At 47.5% G+C, this 19,810-nt stretch overlaps 2 protein-coding genes across 6 annotated transcripts in view; one reads left to right on the top strand and one right to left on the bottom strand.

Annotated features, from left to right (window-relative positions):
• Positions 1–3,500, bottom strand: part of LOC146195532 (uncharacterized) — a 113,853-nt gene extending 110,353 nt beyond the window's left edge. The window contains exon 1 of the transcript XR_014706030.1: positions 3,260–3,500. The gene's annotated coding sequence lies outside the window, so the exon portion shown is untranslated. The remainder of the gene's footprint in view (positions 1–3,259) is intronic.
• Positions 1–19,810, top strand: part of LOC146195531 (monocarboxylate transporter 4-like) — an 86,229-nt gene that overhangs the window by 31,171 nt on the left and 35,248 nt on the right. For 4 of the 5 annotated variants that reach the window (XM_084597861.1, XM_084597862.1, XM_084597858.1 and 1 more), the window contains exon 2: positions 9,033–9,315. In XM_084597861.1, the coding sequence (XP_084453987.1) occupies positions 9,033–9,315 (283 nt within the window). Of the gene's footprint in view, positions 1–3,038; positions 3,139–9,032; positions 9,316–19,810 lie in introns of all 5 variants that reach the window. The other variant, XM_084597860.1, reaches the window with a different exon arrangement.

Here is a 19,810-nt window from a genome sequence, read left to right as displayed (position 1 = left end):
GAACTCGAACGCCGCACATGCTACCCGCATACATTTTATCATCACAAGAAAGATAATGAAAGAGCAGCCTTTACGTCAGCAAGCTTACAGTCGCAGCCGGGGAGCAGCGGCCACCGTTGGCGACAGCCACGCCACTGCTCAGCCGCGCGCCTGGTCCGCCGGCCGGCTGGGTGTCCCGGTTACTTTTGGCAAAGACGCGACCCCAAAGGCACAGTTGCACAGAGTTAATTGCTCAATTAACGCTACAGTGCGCACTGTCTCTAGATCGGAACTTGAGTGTCTGCGCAATTTTTGTAGTCTCCGACGTACACTACTTTGCTGTAGTGCCTATAACACCGTCTTTACCTAACAGAGTGCGAATTTTCTTAGTCGGCGCGAGTCATTCTGCACTTTGTATGGTGTCATTTGGCGCCTTCACTGCGCTCTCATTGCAAATATGCATGACTTATGTGGTAGCTCCTGTTGTGCGCAAACCTAGCAAAATAAGCAAAATTGCATCTTTCAGTGACTGTTCTAATAATGACTAGTTCTTTCGAATGCCGCTAAATTCTTTAATGGCCGCAGATCTCCGTGCGCCCTGAAGTATGGCTGTGATTTCAGAGACACAGAAAGCAGATGGGGAAATTGTGGAATCTATTTTATGCGCTTGTGCAGCGGTTAAGCCACGTCGTCGTCGGCTCTGGCGTAAACGAGAGTCATGAGCCAAAGAGAATTTCTCAGAAGGACAAAACAGCCGCGAGCTCCGCAGTGCTTGCGTGCTCTTTTTTCTCTTCTGAGGAATTCTGTTTGCCTCTGGAGAAAAATTGTTTTGTATCTATGCCTGCCCAATACATACATGTGGGTACGTATGACGCCCTATGACAGGCGTATGTACGCACGTAAGTACGTAGCGTCTTTGCCAAAAGTAACCAGGCTCCGTGTTCTGCTTCTCAGTCAGGTAGCAGAGAATTCGTATAAATCAAGAGATTATCAAAAAATATCGCCCTTCTACGCCAAGTTAACTTTTCCCGTGTCCTGGAAACATTCGTCCCTAACATACATACATACATACATACATACATACATACATACATACATACATACATACATACATACATACATACATACATACATACATACATACATACATACATACATACATACATACATACATACATACATGCGTGCATACATACATGCGTGCATACATACATACATACATACATACATACATACATACATACATACATACATACATACATACATACATACATACATACATACATACATACATACATACATACATACATACATACATACATACATACATACATACATACATACATACATACATACATACATACATACCTGGGGTTCTTTAACATGCACTGTGCGATGTCAGTGCACGTTAAAGAACCCCAGGTGGTCGAAATTTCCGGAGTCCTCCACTACGGCGTCTCTCATAGCCTAAGTCGCTTTGGGACGTTAAACTCCACAAACAAACCAAACCAACCAACATACATACATACATACATACATACATACATACATACATACATACATACATACATACATACATACATACATACATACATACATACATACATACATACATACATACATACATACATACATACATACATACATACATACATACATACATACATACATACATACATACATACAATCTGAATTTCTTCGCCTCAATATATTGCAGAAAAGTCTAAACCGCTGCTCTCAAATTTCGCCTTGGAAGTATGGTAATCGTCCCTGGAATTCATTTTTTGCATTGAATGTGCGTACAGCCACAATTGAATTGCACGGATGTGCTGAACCGTGGCTTTAGAAGGGTAGGTTCTGTGTTCCTGGCATATGTTTGCGACAGATTAATATGAATTGGGTTGACGTCAGCTTTTCAACGCATTTACTGCGCAGCGCCACATAACAAAAAAAAAAGAAAGTTTATTGTTCGGCATAAAAATATTAAACACTGACGCCGACTGCTTCTGGGTGCAGCCTCGTATTTCATTCCTTTTAGGAGTAGACACGCCTGTCCGCATGACATTCAGAAGTGATCGACGGTGCCTTTTTTGGGGCGTCTATCGGCTCGTAGTACTTCGGTCTCTGGCAGAATTGAAGTTAGCTCTTTCAAGAGCCACTTTGTGTTCCCGTCGAAAAAAAGTTATTTGGTGAGACCTGAGGTGAGACGAAGTATTTCATTCAGGCCTCGCCACTGCTGCTTGCTCATATCACTACGTGTTAAGAGACAGGCTCATGCTCCCCGGTTAGACGCTGCAAACTAGACCAGTGTAAAAAGAAAAGTACGTTCTTTCTATCGCTCAAGATAGATGTGAAATCAGTTTTCTTGACCAAGATGTCAGCGAACAATTTTGTACAGAAATGCCGAAATTTTGGCTTCGTGCCACGGATGGTGAGAATAACAAATATGCTATAAAGTTTCCAGCAAACACCCGAAGGATAATTGAATCAGTATGTTATTTTCGAGACCAACAATATGCTTGAACCTGCGAGATAAAAGGATTCTATTACTGGCGACAGAAGGTGTGTGCATAAAAGTACAGAACAGTGTGTTGATTACTTATAGAATAATATTTCCTATGAAACAAAATATTATTCGCTGCTTCGCTATCCAAGCGTAAAGCAGTATTGTTGCGTATGCGAGATAGTAGATTCACCTAAAACAAATAAGTCAATGCTCGTACCGCGCACTTGGAAAAAAATTCTGAATTTTAGCTGTGTACGCAGCTCTGTGCAAAGCGTGGTGCCAAGTGTGCTATAAAAGCGCAGTTAAATTCACCTGTTGTAAGTGCTTACGGCGTGATGTTGCTTGCGGCAGTACATTTAGGCCGAATAATTCATGACCCAGCGTTTTCTTATTTATTAACTTATATAGTATGCTTCAAATGTTTCTCAGGGAATTATTCAGTAGTTGGACTATAGTGCGATCAAACAGTAAACAAAACCAATCATGAGAAAAGCCCTTAGTTTTTATAAATTTTGTACTTTTCTTGCATAAACGTGTATCATCTTTTTTTCAGTACCCTATACGACACGTAGGTGCTAATGAACAGGTGGTCCGTATACGGTAGAGGAAGGTGTTGATAAAACACCGCGAGAAATCAACTTTTACTTCAAGAGGTACTCTATTGCCATTATATAAAATATAATATTTCATGGTGTATCATAGATTAATGTGCAAATGTTTTCCTGTTTTCCTTTTCTTAACATGCACAAAGACTACGCAAACATTTATATTCACCTGAGATGTTCCATCGCAGAAGCTGTCCGGCTGTTGCACAGGGGTCGCTCAGTTTTCGTGGTATAAGAAGTATTTTCTATGGCAGCCTCCTTCAGAAATGTAGTAGTCCATTTGGCGACACTACCAGCGGGAAAATCAATAAAGCGATTTTGACATCTGTGTGTGACTCGACATTTAGCCGTGTCAGTATTGTTTTTCAATGTGAACATTTTTCCGACGTTAGCGTCAGCTTGAATCCTTGTACAGTAGCTTCAATGCGATGCCGATGAGCTTCTCTTCAGTTTGGTGCCGCCAATCGTGACGTCTAGGAAGTTTTCACTTACGCTCCTCTGATCGATTCTTTTCTAGGCGAGGCTGCATTGTTACCGTACACTCCAAGGAAATTATTTGCGCCGCTACAGGCGGCTATAACGTCGTAATCTAAGAGTAAAATAATTAGCAAGAATGAGAGACGATGAGGGAGCTACGAATGAGGACGGAAACCGGAACATATCAGAATAAACTGAAGAAGAAAAAGAGGCATTAATAGGGTGACAACAGCAAGTTGTTAGCGCTGTATGTGTAACTCTTCTATTCTTTGTCGCCTTTGTAGTGCGCTGTTTTTGTTGAAGTCATGAACCAGCTGTCGCGGCCCCAATAAAGGCACTGTTGAGTCATCCCGAAGCAACGTGTTTATTAACGCAATGTTTCAAATATCGTTCGATTACTTGAGGGTGGATCATCGTTCAAAATGAAGAACTCACTACTTGCAGGTTTTCACTTTTATACTGGAGTGTCAGGTTACTGCCATACCACCTTATAGAAGTCCTGAAGTGTGCACCAGCTATAATGGGAAGTATACCATGTACCCCAAGCCTGTAAACGACACGTCTTGTGAGATACCAGGTAAACATAGGGGACAACCGTGACCTCTCGCCTACGTTACACTTCCCAGTGGTACACAGAATTTTGGTACCTTTCGGGGACCCTTTCTCTACAATAAGAAAAAGTGATCCCTAGTAAGCTGAGGTCGAACTAACAATTTCCGCGTGGTTACTTTTCCCCACCCGGTGTTGGCCCGAACTGGTGATAGCGTTCTTGAGTGCTTCTGAAGAAGTATGGGATCTGGACCTTCGAATTCCGTGGCCGTGATAGGGAGAAAACATTTTACAAAGCTCGCGTTCTTAGCCACAGCACTACTCTGTTGTGAGAACTCACTAAAGAGCGTTTTAATCCTTCATTTGGCTCTTCCCTAGTCAGCAGGAACTGAGAACGATCGTTTTTGGAGATCGCGATCGGCTTACACACGTGGGTACGCGTGCCCTCAATCACAAAATCAAGCGCTTCAGTATATAAACATGCTATGACATTTTCCACGTCTAATGAGAAAGAGTTATGTGGCTGATTGACAAGAAACCCGGTGTCGTTCAGGAACTCGATGACGTCACAGACGCATGATCTGGAGCGAAATCTAAGCACCCCACGAAGCTCACCGAAAACATGACGCAACGTGACGCGAAAACCATGTCATGCAATACAAATTATAGCCTGCTGCATGCTTCAAATTATTAACCTTTATGAAGTATTTGATTTGTCTTGAAAATTTTGGAGTTGTAAGCAGGATTCGGATTCACGTCTCTTGGGTTGTGAGCCTGAAACGCTACACCAACTAGGCAGCGGAACGTACGCTTGAACAGCTTGGGAACGGGGTAAGGTCTACATGTATGTCACCTGGTTAATGATCATCAAACAGAATCTACGATGAGATATTATTGTTTTCACAATCAGCGCATAAGGAGTCCTAAGTGCCATCCATAAAGTTTTTGAACTATGTGGTATTTCTCTAGAATCCCTCCAATTCAGAAACGACCAAAGTCTTTGAAGCGTTTGTTATCGCGCGTGAGGAGTCATCATCATAATGAACCGGACTACGCCCACCACAGGGGAAAGGTTTTTCCCATATCCCGTCAGTTAAACCGGTGATCGCTGCTTGTAATCTCTGGGAATTTGTAGCGGTCAAGAGAGCGAAGCATCATTCGTCACCAAACCTTTCGTTACCCTGTTTTACTTTAAGATAGCATAAATTAACACTTGACTGAGGAGCCCCATGCTTTTGATTCACGCGATGTTTGCCCCTTTTTTTCTTTTCCCTCACATATCTTCTTCCTAGGTATTTACGAACTCGAGCAATAAATGCATATATTTCCTAAACAGCGCTCGTGTGTTCCAATTTTTACCCTGCCCCGCTTATTCGGGATATGTTTTCTTTTTCAACATGTTAAGCCATCAGTCGCCCAGAAACGTTATCTTAAATATTCAACAGTAGCCTCAAAATAATAACTGAGGCTCAAAAAAAGGACGTAGGCTTGATTGGATTTGAAAAAAAAATTAAGTGCAGAAATAAACATGAAATGGTTACGGTCACTAAAGTCCCTTGATAATTTGGAAGTAGCGACACTCTCCTCCGCGCCGCGCTTTCCTCCTCGATTCTCCTCGCGCGGCGGCGGCGAGCGCTGCGCACGACACGCTTTTTCCCCCTGACGCCCGCCGGCCGGCCGCAGCAGTGAGTGAAGCGCGAGCTTTTGGGCCAGGTCTGCGCTCCAGGAGTGCACAAAATTTTAGAAAAATTGCGAGAAAAGCATTGAGAATGCCTATAGTAAAGTTCATGAATTGATTGCTTTCTTCTTAGAACTGTTTGAATGGGGAATGCAGATAAAAAAAAGCTTTCAGGCGAGTTCTGTGCTACAGACACTTTTTAAGTCTCATGATAAGGTTTTACTTTGTGCACTTAATCTAGTACTGCCTCTGACTTTATGTTTGTTTTTTTTAGAGCGTGAAATCTGTCACCGCGGTAAAACTTCAGAAAACGATCCAGGCTGGTGCTTTGAGCTTCAAGATTAGAGAAGGTTAAAGCAGGACTTAGTCTATTTCGCTACTGTCAAGCTATCTCTCTAAGCATAGTATATGTCACGTGATCAACCATGAGATTGGATTATTGGTTAATTGTACATGTATTTCAATCAATTACTGGGCCAAATTAATTGATAGTAAATTGCAATTAAAATCTAAATTTTAGCTGCAACACCGAACCGTATACCGTTGGAAAGCTTAGGCCAAGTGTAATGGCACTGTGCTAGTTAGCGATCCGCGATAATCTGCGTTCATTAGTTAATTTTGTATAAAATCAAATTTTGAGCTGTTCCCTGCTGCTTCGAGGCAAGGAACAGTTTTGCCACGGCAGTCTTGATATGATGCTGATGGAGGAATTAAATAATTTTATGAGTACGTGGCCCCTCACTGACTTCGCGTGTGGTTAAAAGACAGCAGGGTACACTGGGAGAAGTGGTGGGCCCTATTGCCGATACACTGAAGTTCTGGGGCAAGCATGCTGTGGTCTCATGCGCTGTGTAAAAGAGCTTGATTTCATTGAACGCAACAATCAAATAAAAAAATTACAAGGTGCACATAGGTCTTCAACGTGCGGAAATGAGAAAGCATATAACTGCCAATTCATTAACTATCGCTATCCTATCTATCACTATATCTACTAATGCCAGAGACCTATCGTAACTGTCACTATCCGCAACGAACACTATCACCTCACTATCCGGGCCTATTACTATAATTTACTATTATCCGTGACAGTCACCATCATTACCTATCACTATTCATAACCATCACTATTTAATCTGATGCCGTCCCATGACCCATTGATATACTTCAACTTTCACTGACTTACGTTGTCAGTCATATCTCTATTATCTCATAATATCTGACGAGACAACTATACATTGACTTTTAATTCTTATACTTTCTTGTTTTCTCATAAATGGAGGTGAGAAAAGAGCAAGCCACAGAAATAACTGACTACTATCAGCGCGAGGTTCATGTCTCGGTCGAGGAGGCTTCCTTTACTTCAGGACAGGTCGGTGAGAGAAAATTGATGGAACTGCGTTTGGTCTGTTTTTTTTTTTCGAGTTCGTGTAATATTGGCGGCTCAAACTGGTCTTCAGTGAAATGTAGCTAGAACATAGAACGATGAGATAATTACTCAGGCTAGGTGAAAAAAAAAAATCTTGCATACAATTGAAATGAGTAATATGTTACAGTGTTAAGAATTGTTGCTCGCAAAATGTTCCCCTATTTTTACATAATAACTATAATCATCATTGATTGTTTAAGTTTCGTAAATACAGAAAATTGATGCAATGATTCCGGCTGATTTGACATCGATGGGATAACTTTTCTCGCAATAAATGAATACGCGGAATCGCGCTTTTAGAGCTCCAGCTTTCAAAGCAAAGGTAACCTGCCAACGCCTTGTAGTCATGGTCAAAGTGAAGCGTGTGTGATCATATGAACACCTCCTGCACATTGGCCGTATCCTTGATAAAACGAACGCATATTTTTTAACCCACGCGTGCGTCGAAGCATGGCAAGACACGTTCAAGAATTGAAAAAAAAAATGCCATACGACCTAACTAGTGCAGATTACCCGCAATACCTCGGGTTTACTTGCCAAAGAGTTTTTTAGGGCCAGCATTCAATGCTCCCGAGTAACCGACGCACACTACAAGTAAAAGCTGGAAAGGCTAGCTCCTCTACAAGCCCGAATTTTGATTTTTAGTGAAGGAGGCCAGGGATCCTAGCATAATCGCGACAAATGCAATCGAGAGACTGTAATTTTCCAGTTATTTCTGACAGAAAAAAGCAGATTATAGCGCCCTGTTTCTCACTGTACAGAAGTCGAAGCGTGTTAAATGATGGAGCCTTGGAGCCTCGCAGAATATTCAGCATGCTGCAGAGGACAACCTTATTTTTATACAATGAACATGCTGCCGCCGCAAAAATATTGAGCAGCAAGCAGGAATAAAAAACGCAGCGTCAGGTGACGCGTTATTACGGGGAGTGAGAAAGGCACTCGACGTCGTAAACAACTCTGTTGTTTCTAGGAATAAGCGTGTTTCGACTAATCTTGTGAATCCATTGACTCGTGCGCAAGCCGTCACGCTTGCCTTGAGATATCATGAATACCGCATAACCATCTTCAGGTCGCTTGCTGCAGTTGTACGCGCAACAGCACGGCATAGAGCTTGCGCGCTGCAATAAAAGCACAGCGCGCAATATTCGCTCGCAGAGACTGGGGGAAAAATGGCGCGAAGGAAAAAGAAAACACAAGGAAAACGCCGGACGCGCGTCGGTTTCCAATGACAACGGCAGGGAGACCAATCGTCGCTCAGGAAATCGGGCGGAGAGCCGGCCTTCAGCGAAAGGGCGCGCAAGGGGCGAGGAGGAGGCGAGGAGGTAGCGCGGCGGCCGCAAAGTTCAATCGTTGGCGTAACTTTCAAAGTATCAAGGGGTTTTAACGGTCACATAACTGCAGCGCCATCTTTGGCGACGGCGAGGAAGTTCGTTTCGAGCTGCGGCTCTCTCACCCTATAGCGGCCCTCTCTCAAAAGCCCCTGAAAGCCTATGGATGATACTAAATTGTCTGGTACCATGTATCTGAGTTGTTCACGGCGTTAGTAAAAATGACAAATTATTAAAATTGTATTTCAAATGTTAAGCTTGAGTGATATATCAACGATTCGAAACAATTAATTTTGCTACTCTTGAACAGCACTTGGCGTTTGTATGCCGGTGCTGCGCAAAGGAGGAGAACGCGTCCCGTTAAATTTATTTCGGTACATGGATGCTCCCTTTTCGGTGCCTTTGTGGCTCTGGCTCGCAGAGCAATTCTAACCGATGAATATTTCCTAAACTCTGACATGTGTATGTTCTTTCTTTCTTCAAGGACGGCAAAGACCCGCCGAACAGCAATGGTCGTCATCTCGAGCTCCAGCGTCCAGGTCAATGTGGTACAAATACAGCCACTCACGCGGACTCGGCGATGGCGGGGCCCGACGGAAGTCTGAGCTGGGCCATAGCTGTAGTCTGCTTTGTGATCAACTTCCTATCGTCTTCTTTCTACCGCTGCCCGGGGATGTTCTTCAGCTCAATAATGGACACCTTCAGAGTGAGCCGCGGTGAAGCATCTGTACCCGCTTCTGTGTACGCCGGATTCTACTGCCTCTCTGGTAAACGAGATTTCTTTACCAGCCAGTTCCAGCATTTTCGTGTACACCATGTGGATTGGGCACTTTGGAATTGCATTTAAATTTTTGAGATCAACGTATACTTATGCTCTAAATTAGTTTGACGTAAATTTAGATTGATATTAGGAGTAGTGGAGGCAGTCTTCTCGCTTTTCGATGGAGGCGAAAAGCAAGGCGCCCGTGTGCTGTGCGATGTCAGTGCACGTTAAAGAACCCCAGGTGGTCGAAATTTCCGGAGTCCTCCACTACGGCGTCTCTCATAGCTTGAGTCGCTTTGGGACGTTAAACCCCACAAACCAACCAACCATTCTTTAACGTTCATCGGCATCTCAGTCCGCCACTGACTATCAACCTCTGAAAGCAGATGCTGAAGTTCAATTCAGACGTCTTATATCATTGTCTACAGAATGCTGCCACATACGTCATAGAGGGGGAGAAAATAGTTCTATGCATCCAGATGTGTGAACTTCAGCTGAAAACGTAGGACTTCAGCAAATTTGTTTTCCAATCTGAGGAAGAGAAAGAGAAGAACGAAGAATAGAAAAGTTATAGTCATGCTTGTAATTGATTGCGATCTTAACCTATGAGCTGGTTACTGAGCCGTTTACCACTGCGGTCGGTTTGCTGAAGGAATTTATGAGTGGCTTGGTAATCAATGGACCTTTCGTATTACCGAGCCCTCGCTAACCTTCCACGCACGTATGCTTTTTACCCTCTCTCACTGAAGCGCTTTAAACCCGATGCTCAGCACTGAAAGCCATCGCCAGACTCAGAAGCGTATGTACTTTATGACAAAAAAAAATGATAGCCAAACCTTTTACTTACTTTTTCTCTTTCACTGCAAACAGAAAACAGGTATGGCTGTTCTTCAGTATAATTTGCTTCTGTTTTTTTACTCTTCATGCAGCTATGGGTTATGCGAATTTAAAGACGGAACATCGTAATCAAAGTACATGTCCCGAAGTGGTTGATTTTGCCCATTTAACTTGCATCCGCGAGAACTATGGCCGAATTGCGATACTAAGAAAGAAGGATTTGCTAGTTTGCTCTTTCCAATTAGCTAACAGAATGAAGGTTTGGACAAGTGTTAGGCTCATGCATCACAAAATGAGATTTATAAACGCTAGGAAAATTTCAACACAGAAATATGCTCCGTTCAGTTCATCGAGACCTTCTGCGCCGAAATAAAATAGTTCGTAAATAGAATCATCCCTGTTGATACGGCATACGCTGGGAAGCCGCGTATGCCATGGGTGCTTCCAAAAGTTCTCCTCATTGAAAATGTTTTGGTCTTAACTTTGAAGCCTTCAGTTAGTGATAGCGATGGTGACAAAACGAATTTGTTCGACATTACCACCGTCCCCGGTACGGTCCCTTTCCTCAGCCGTAGCGCACTTCTCAAACAAACCCCGCTTTATTCTTTTGATGCCAGGCTTTTGAGACGCCGATGCACAGAACAAACAGCTGTCCTTCCTACAAGCTGAGTTCCTACAATAAACCTGCCTCAAGAAAAACAAAACATGCCCCCCGAAAGGTTTCTCAGTAATAATGAAACGATGAATGAAAACTGCAGCATTGCACATAAAGAGGTTGATCTCTTCTGTCTGTATGTTTTTGGTGATGATATAGCTCTGTGCTTTTAAGTTGTGAATGCCATGCATAAGTGAAAAACAGAGCAGGAAATGGGCAGGGAACTTCAGCGCAGTGCAAAGTGGGTCTACTTACCGTTTCAGCCCTGGTCGATGGGCTATGACGGCTGAGGGGTGCTTAAAATTGTGTACTATTAGCACCCGCACGGAGCGCCCTATACCGTTCCCCATTTTTCTTTTTCATTTTCTGTTGTAGCACCTTGTCTTCTTATGAAATATTTTCAAAGTTTGTGAGCTCTGGATAAAGCCGCTAAGAGTGCGTTTAGTCAGTTCTGCCGTAGAAGAAAGCTGTTCATTGCTCCCCGCCGCGGTGGTGCAGTGTTATAAGAAGGCCGACTACTGTACCGTAGTACCCGAGTTCGATCACGACAGCCGGCAGCTGCGTTTCGATGGGGCTCCGTGCCGCAGAATGAAATGATGAAGAAGAAAGGACGCGATGTTGGGTCCGGTAGCATCCTGAAGTGCCGCTGTCTCCGCATAGCGAGTAAGGTGATCGACGGTCACGATGATCCAACGATTCTCTGCAGGTGTATATGGTAGAGGCCTATACAAATCGATGCCAACATGATCGAATGGTCGGTACGGGCACGGAAGATGCTGTAGCGGAGCCGGCTGATGGAGAGGAGAAGGCTTGCGACGCTGGCAATCGGTGCATGAACGCACATACTTATCGACGACGGTGTACATACCGCGCCAGTAAAACCGCTGTCGCAACCATTCATAAGTCTTAAATACACCCAAATGACCACACTGCGGATCATTATGGCAAGATGCGCATATATCACACCGGAGGGGGCGAGGTACGACGAGCAGCCACTTACGGCCGTCTGGCATATAACTGCGTCGATAGAGGAGGCGGTCACGAAGGGCGAAATGCTGCGCTTGACAACGAAGGGCGTGAGGAGCCGGTGAAAGTGACGAGTTCGTAAGAAGATCGATTAGTGATGTTAGCCACGGATCCTTGCACTGTTCTGATGGCATGTCGTCGATGGACAGGGAAGACAGGACGATGCTGGAGGCAGGTGACAACGAAGCGTCAGGCAGCACCGGTGAGCGAGATAAAGCGTCTGCGTCGGAATTCTTGCGCCATGTACGATGGATAACTTGGATAGCATACTCTTGCAGTCTAAGCGACCAGCGGGCGAGACGGCCGGTGGGGTCTTTTAGTGAAGTCAACCAACACAAAGCGTGGTGGTCTGTAACAACATCGAATGGGCGCCCATACAAATATGGCCGAAATTTCTGAAGCGCCCAAACAATGGCCAAGCATTCCTTTTCTGTCACCGAGTAGTTGGTCTCGGCCTTGGTCAAAGTTCGACTTGCGTACGCCACAACGTATTCATTAACACCGGGTTTTCGTTGGGCAAGAACAGCGCCGAGGCCGGTGTCGCTGGCATCGGTGTGCCCTTCAGTAGGAGCAGCCGGGTCAAAATGGCGCAATACGGAGGGGTGAGGTAAGTATCGTGCGCGATTTCGTAAAAGCAGCATCACAAGCCGGCGACCAGGCAGAAAGATCTTTGTGAGCGCTGAGAAGTTGCGTCAGAGGGGCAATGATTGTCGCAAAGCTCCGAACGAAACGCCTAAAATTGGAGCATAAGCCTATAAAGCTGCGTAATTGCTTGATTGATGTTGGCTTCAGGAACTCAGCGACAGCGCGAAGTTTAGATGGATCTGGAAGGATGCCATCTTTGGGCACTAAATACCCTAAAATAGTAAGTTGGCGAGCGGCGAAATGGCACTTTTTCAGATTGAGCTGCAGACCGGCGTTGCTAAGGCATTGCAAGACAGTTTCAAGGCGAGTTATGTGGGTCGCGAAGTCGGATGAAAATACAACAATATCATCCAAGTAGCAGAGACATGTGTGCCACTTCAAACCGCGGAGAATATTGTCCATCATGCGTTCAAATGTGGCGGGCGCATTACACAGGCCAAATGGCATGACGTTGAACTCATAGAGCCCATTGGGGGTGACAAAAGCTGTCTTGGGGCGATCGTCCTCAGCCATCGGAACTTGCCAGTAGCCAGAACGTAAATCGATTGAAGAGAAAAATTTCGCCCCATGCAAAGTGTCCAGCGCGTCGTCTATGCGTGGTAGCGGATAGACGTCCTTTCGTGTAATCGCATTAAGGCGTCGGTAGTCCACACAGAACCGAATAGACCCGTCTTTCTTCTTGACTAAAACGACCGGGGACGCCCAAGGGCTACTGGAAGGCTGAATTACACCCCTAGTGAGCATCTCGTCGACTTGCTCATCAATAATGCGGCGCTCTGAGGCTGATACACAATAAGGGCGTTGGCGTAATGGGGCGTGCGTACCAGTATATATGTGGTGAGAAACAGTTGATGTACGACCCAAATATAGCTGCTGGATGTCAAAGGAAGCTCGGAATCGGTTCAGCAAGTCGTGGAGCTTGGCGCGTTGATCTGGAGCGAGAGCACTGTCGAGCGAGAGAAACTCAAACAGCGATACATCGGCGACGAAACGGACGCCGACTACTGCTCGCCATACACGGGCGAAGCAAATGCCGCTCTCGACGAACCCATTACCATAGAAGAAGTCAGACACGATGTGATGTCTGCCACAAAAAACACCACCCCAGGCAGGGATGGCATTACCAACGCCATGATAAGGAACCTGGAGAAGAATTCAATCAACAGATTTACTTAATTTATATACACACACTGGGACCAGAGGACCATCCTGAAGGACTGGTCTCATGCGGAAATAGTGATGATTCCTAAATCTAGAAAAACTGTCAAGCTGGAAAATCTACGACTCATTTCGTTAACGTCATGTTTGGGAAAGGTATACGAATGATTTGTGCTTCAGAGGTTGCAGACCCACCTGAAGGACAAAGACCTCATGCCGCACACGATGTTCGGATTCCGAACACACCTTTCAACACAGGACATCCACCTGCAGATCAAGGAGGAGGTGCTGAACACTGTCCCGAAATACGGAGAAAACATCTTGCTCGCGCTGGACCTTAAAACGGCTTTCGACAATGTAAGTCACAAGGCAGTGCTAGACGGGCTCTGCAACTTAGATTGCGGGCAGAGAATACTGCCACCTGGTGTCTCCATGTTCTTGCTGCGCCTGGAAGAAGAGGACACTGAAGTTGACTCGCGTGCTGTGCGCCGAACGTTTTGCCTTCTGGTACAGCTTCGTCTTGTCGTCTGCTACGTCTAGCCCTGTTGTCCGTGACATATTTTGGTGTCGGCGCAGGGTATCGATCCCAGTATATGTCCCGCACTCCTCCGCATACCCAGGATTCAGGTCCTGTGCCAATTGGCACGCCTGTTCACCGCGCTATCCGGAGGAACCTAGGCCTACCACCTGAGCACGGGCCATTGGAATTCACCACCGCAGCCGCCCCTCGACCTGTCATGCAAACGCCAACGTATTACACTTTCCAGAACCCACGACTGCCTAAGGTTTTCCACGGCTGTCAGACGGAAGACGTCGAAGACTGGCTCACCCAGTTTGAACGCGTCGCCGCATTTAATCAGTGGGACGACGCCGCAAAGCTCAGGAACGTCTTCTTCAGCCTGGAAGATGGCGCTCGTACATGGTACGAGAATCGCGAAGGCACCCTAACATCGTGGCGCGAGTTCTGCCGCTGCATCCTGGACACCTACACCAGCCCGGATCGCCGAGAACGAGCGGAAAGGGCTTTACGTTCTCGCATACAGATGCCGAACGAGACCATAACCATGTACGTGGAGGACATGACTAGGCTGTTCCGACGATCTGACCCGGCCATGTCCGAAGAGAAAAAGGTACGCCATCTCATGCACGGCGTTAAGGAACAACTGTTCGCTGGGCTCGTGCGCAATCCGCCGAGCACAGTTGCAGAGTTTCTTTCGGAGGCAGTCATGATGGAAAGGATGCTCCAGCAGCGGTCTACGACCTACGACAGGCCGGTACTCGCCGCTTCGCTCACGGAGCCGCATTCGGCCTTCGGGGCTAGTCCGGACCTTCTTCGCGACATCATCCGCTCCATTTTGCGTGAAGAGCTCCAGACGCTCTTCGGTGCTCCCCAGCCGACAATCGGCTCTATCGCTAGTATTGTCCGAGAAGAGCTCCAACAAGCATTTCGGCCTTCTGTACCATCCGCTAACCCGCCATCCTTTTCCACCGAGCCCTGTCGGCCAACCTATGCGGACATCTTGCGACGTTCCCCAACCGATTCCACACAATTACCGCCAGCCGACCAAGGCTCGCTGTATTCAGCCCACCCCGAACCGTACATCGACAACCACCGACCACCCCACCGAAAGGCAGACCTGTGGCGTGCCCCAAATCGGCAGCGCCTGTGCTTCCATTGCGGAGAACCTGGCCACCTGTATCGACAGTGCCCATATCGACAACTGGGACTGAAGGGTTTCCCCATCGACATGCGTAGTCCTCCTTTAGGCCAACGACCCCGGGATATTGAGGACTACGTAGCCCAGCAGCGCATGGCGCCAACTTCTAGACGACAGTCACGATCTCCGTCTCCACGCCGACTATCCTCGCAGCCCAGCTCCTCCTGGATGGCGCAGCGACGGCTATCTAGTCCGAGCCGGGAAAACTAAAGACAGCGACCTCAGGGGGCGAGGCCGCTTCATATCGACGCAACGAAGACCCTCCGACAACGCCACCTGTGAGCGACCGCGACTTGACGGCCCCGACGACAGTTCGTACACGTGAAGATAGACTCTCGCTGGATATACCCGTGGTCCTCGACGGCTATAAGGTTAGCGCATTGGTAGACACTGGTGCTGATTTTTCCATTTTAAGCGGGAAGCTAGCGGCGCTTCTAAAAAAAGTGATGACGCCATGGTCTGGCACGCAGATTCGAACCGCTGGCGGGCATGTCGTAACTCCGAGCGGTCAGTGCACGGCGAGAGTCCAAATTCGCAACTCCACGTTTGTTGTAAGCTGCCTTGTAATACCTGACTGCTCTCGCGACTGTATCCTTGGTGTCGAATTTTCTTCGGGAGTATGGGGCCATTATCGATCTCCGGAAGCGTACCGTGACCTTTTCAACTGAGAAAGCGGATGATACTGACACCGCAGACCGCCAAAGCCACGCCCCTCTTCGAATTTCCGCCGAGAGCGTTTCTATTCCGCCACGTTCCAGTGTTTTTGTGACCGTTAACTGCGATGAACTGCGTGACGGAACGGCGTGAGGGCAACCAGTCCCTTTTGCTCACCCACGGCATCACCTCAGCGCGGAGTCTCATCCATCTCCGTAACGGCCGATCTGAGCTCCTGGTGACTAACTTCACGAACGAGCCCCGCCATCTTTTCCGCGCTACCGCTATCGCATTCGCCGACGCCTTAGCGGACGTTTCTGAATGCTTTACGTTCGGAGAAGTTGAAAATGTGCACCCATCCCTTGATCGTCTGGATATTAGTACAGATCTCTCGGAAACACAGCAGCACGACCTACGTTCTCTCCTTTTAAAATACAGTGCTTGTTTCGCGATATCATCGAAAATTCGGCAGACGCCTCTTGTGAAGCACCGTATAATTACTCCCGACGATGCCCGCCCTATACGCCAGCAGCCGTACCGCATCTCAACGACGGAACGTGAAGCGATTCACACACAGGTTCAGGAGACGCTTCGTGATGGTGTCATCCAACCATCCAACAGTCCGTGGTTATCCCCTGTCGTGCTTGTGCAAAAAAAGGATGGCACCCTTCGCTTCTGTGTTGACTATCGAAAGTTGAACTACATCACTAAAAAAGACGTCTACCCGCTGCCCCGTATCGACGATTCGCTCGACAAGCTTCGCCGCGCCCAGTACTTCTCCTCCATTGACTTGAAGAGCGGGTAGTAGCAGATTGAGGTTGATGAGCGGGACCGCGAAAAAACAGCTTTTGTTACCCCAGATGGACTGTATGAGTTTAAAGTGCTGCCATTCGGCCTATGTTCAGCGCCGGCTACTTTTCAGCGCATGATGGACACCGTTCTCGCTGGCCTCAAATGGCAAATCTGTTTACTTTATCTCGACGACGTTGTCGTGTTCTCTGAAACCTTTGGAGAACACCTTGAGCGCCTTCGAGCAGTATTAGATGCCCTCCGGTCAGCTGACTTGACGCTCAAGCCCGAAAAGTGCCACTTTGGCTACAAAGAGTTGAAGTTTCTTGGTCATCTCGTTAGTGCCGCAGGCGTTAGGCCAGACCCCGACAAAACTGCCGCTGTCGCAAAATTTCCCGTTCCTACCACGAAGAGGAGTTTAAAACGTTTCCTGGGTTTGTGTGCGTACTACCGCCGCTTCATCGCCGACTTTTCCAAGGTAGCCGCACCCCTGACCCGCCTCACGCGAGATGATACACAGTTCGTGTGGGCCGCTGAGCAACAGGAGACTTTTGCGGAGCTACGCAGACGAGTGCAAACTACTCCTGTTCTTGCGCGCTTTGATGAAGACGCTACCACCAAAATCCACACCGACGCCAGCAACATCGGCCTTGGCGCTGTACTCGTTCAACACCAAGCTGGCGTGGAAAGGGTCATTGCGTGTGCCAGCCGCACGCTCTCCCGCGCTGAAACAAATTATTCCACTACGGAAAAGGAATGCCTCGCAGTTGTGTGGGCAACTATGAAATTTAGGCCTTACCTCTATGGACGAGCGTTTAAAGTCGTTACTGACCACCATTCTCTGTGCTGGCTGGCCAATCTCCGTGATCCATCAGGGCGCCTAGCACGATGGAGCCTTCGCCTTCAAGAATTTGATTACTCCATTGTGTACAAATCTGGTCAGAAGCACGAAGATGCTGACGCGCTCTCGCGGGCACCCGTCGGATTTGTCGATAACGCCACGGATGACACAAGTTTTCTTGGACTACTGAATGCCTCAGATATAACGACCCGACAGCGAGCTGACCCAGACCTTCGACCTGTCATTGACCACCTGGAGGGTCGCGCTGCTGACGTCCCCCGCCAGTTTGGAAGGCACCGTTCTGCATTCTGTCTTCGGAATGGCGTTTTATTCAAGAAAAACTCCAGCACTGTTGATCGAGCGCACCTCCTTGTCGTGCCGGCCGACCTTCGCGACGACATCCTTTTTGCTTGCCACGATGAGCCCACCTCCGGCCACTTAGGCTTTGCACGCACACTCGCTCGAGTTCGTCAAGCCAAATTATTGGCCTAAACTTTCTGACGCCGTCCATCGCTACGTCAGAGGCTGCCGCGAGTGTCAACGTCGGAAGGTACCTCCTCTCAAACCCGCGGGTTTGCTCCAACCTATTATTCCACCTCGGACGCCGTTTGACCAAGTCGGCATCGGCCAACTGGGCCCATTTCCGCTGTCATCGACGGGTAACAAATGGATTCTAGTCGCGACCGACTATCTCACACGTTATGCGGAAACCAAGGCAGTGCAGCGGGGCACATCAATTGAGATCGCTCAATTCTTCATGCAGCAAATCGTGTTGCGTCATGGCGCACCGTCCCTAGTCGTAACAGATAGAGGCACCGCTTTTACCGCTTAGCTCATGCACGACGTGCTCGAGCTTAGTCATACCAGCCACCGAAAAACTACTGCATATCACCCGCAGACGAATGGCCTCACGGAGAGACTCAACAAAACCATCGCCGACATGATCGCAATGTACATAGACTCGCAGCACAAAAACTGGGATGAAATTCTTCCCTACATCACATATGCCTACAACACGGCCACCCAAGAGACGACGCGTTTTACACCATTTCGCCTAGTCTACGGACGTGACGTTCAGACGATGTTGGATGCTATGCTTCCGAGCTGCACAGATGATCATCCACTCATGCCAGACACCGAACAGTTTGCTCAGCGCGCTAAGGAAGCACGTCAACTTGCCCGAATTCACATTCAGCAACAGCAGGGCACGGATGCATGCCGCTACAACCTCCGTCATCGACACGTCGCCTACCATCCTGGAGAGAAAGTTTGGGTATGGACCCCGGTGCGTCGGCCCGGCTTGTGTAATAAACTGATTTCCCGCTACTTCGGACCTTACGAAGTTCTGCGCCGAGTCACGGAAGTAACATACGAAATTCTTCCAGTGGGTACCGTGCAGCCCTCGCGTCGGCAACCACGCTCCGAGGTCGTGCACGTCGTCCGCATGAAGCCCTATTTCACGCGGTAGTGCGCTATGCGCTTGTTTCGTTGTTGCGTAGGACACCTTAGCTCGCGCTCCGTCCCTTATTTCTCTTTTTTTTAAGAGGGGGAGTAATGTCACCTGGTGTCTCCATGTTCTTGCTGCGCCTGGAAGAAGAGGACACTGAAGTTGACTCGCGTGCTGTGCGCCGAACATTTTGCCTGCTGGTACAGCTTCGTCTTGTCGTCTGTTACGTCTAGCCCTGTTGTCCGTGACAATACACAGCTACGTGAAAGCCTTCCTGAGTAACACAACAGCCACCATTGGAATAGGATGCATCAGGACAGACACCTTCCACAACCCCAGAAAGGGAACATCGTAAGGCTCAGTGAAATCCCCTATGCTTTTTAACATTGTCATGATCGGCTTAGCAAAGAAACTCGAAAAACTTGAAGGACCCAGGCATGCTGTCTACGCTGATGACATCGCGATCTGGGTGGCCAGGGGATCCTTAGGAGAAAAAGAAGACTGTCTGCAGAGAGCAGCACACACTGGCAACGCATACGACCGACATTGCGGACTTGAACGTTCCCCGCAGAAATCTGAGGTGCTCAGAGTCTGCAGAAGAGAGTGCGATCTGCACAGCTCCATAGACGTCTACATAGGGGGGAGAAGAGAACGGAAGTGTCGCAAATCAAAATCCTAGGCATGCGGATACAAAGCAACTGCCGTATAGATCAAACAATTAGCAGCTAG

Source organism: Amblyomma maculatum, chromosome 3 (genome assembly GCF_055883805.1).
Source record: "Amblyomma maculatum isolate TAMU_Amacu chromosome 3, ASM5588380v1, whole genome shotgun sequence".
Taxonomy (NCBI): domain Eukaryota; kingdom Metazoa; phylum Arthropoda; class Arachnida; order Ixodida; family Ixodidae; genus Amblyomma; species Amblyomma maculatum.
Note: the sequence above shows the minus strand (reverse complement) of the source record. Positions and strands in the feature narration are given on the sequence as shown.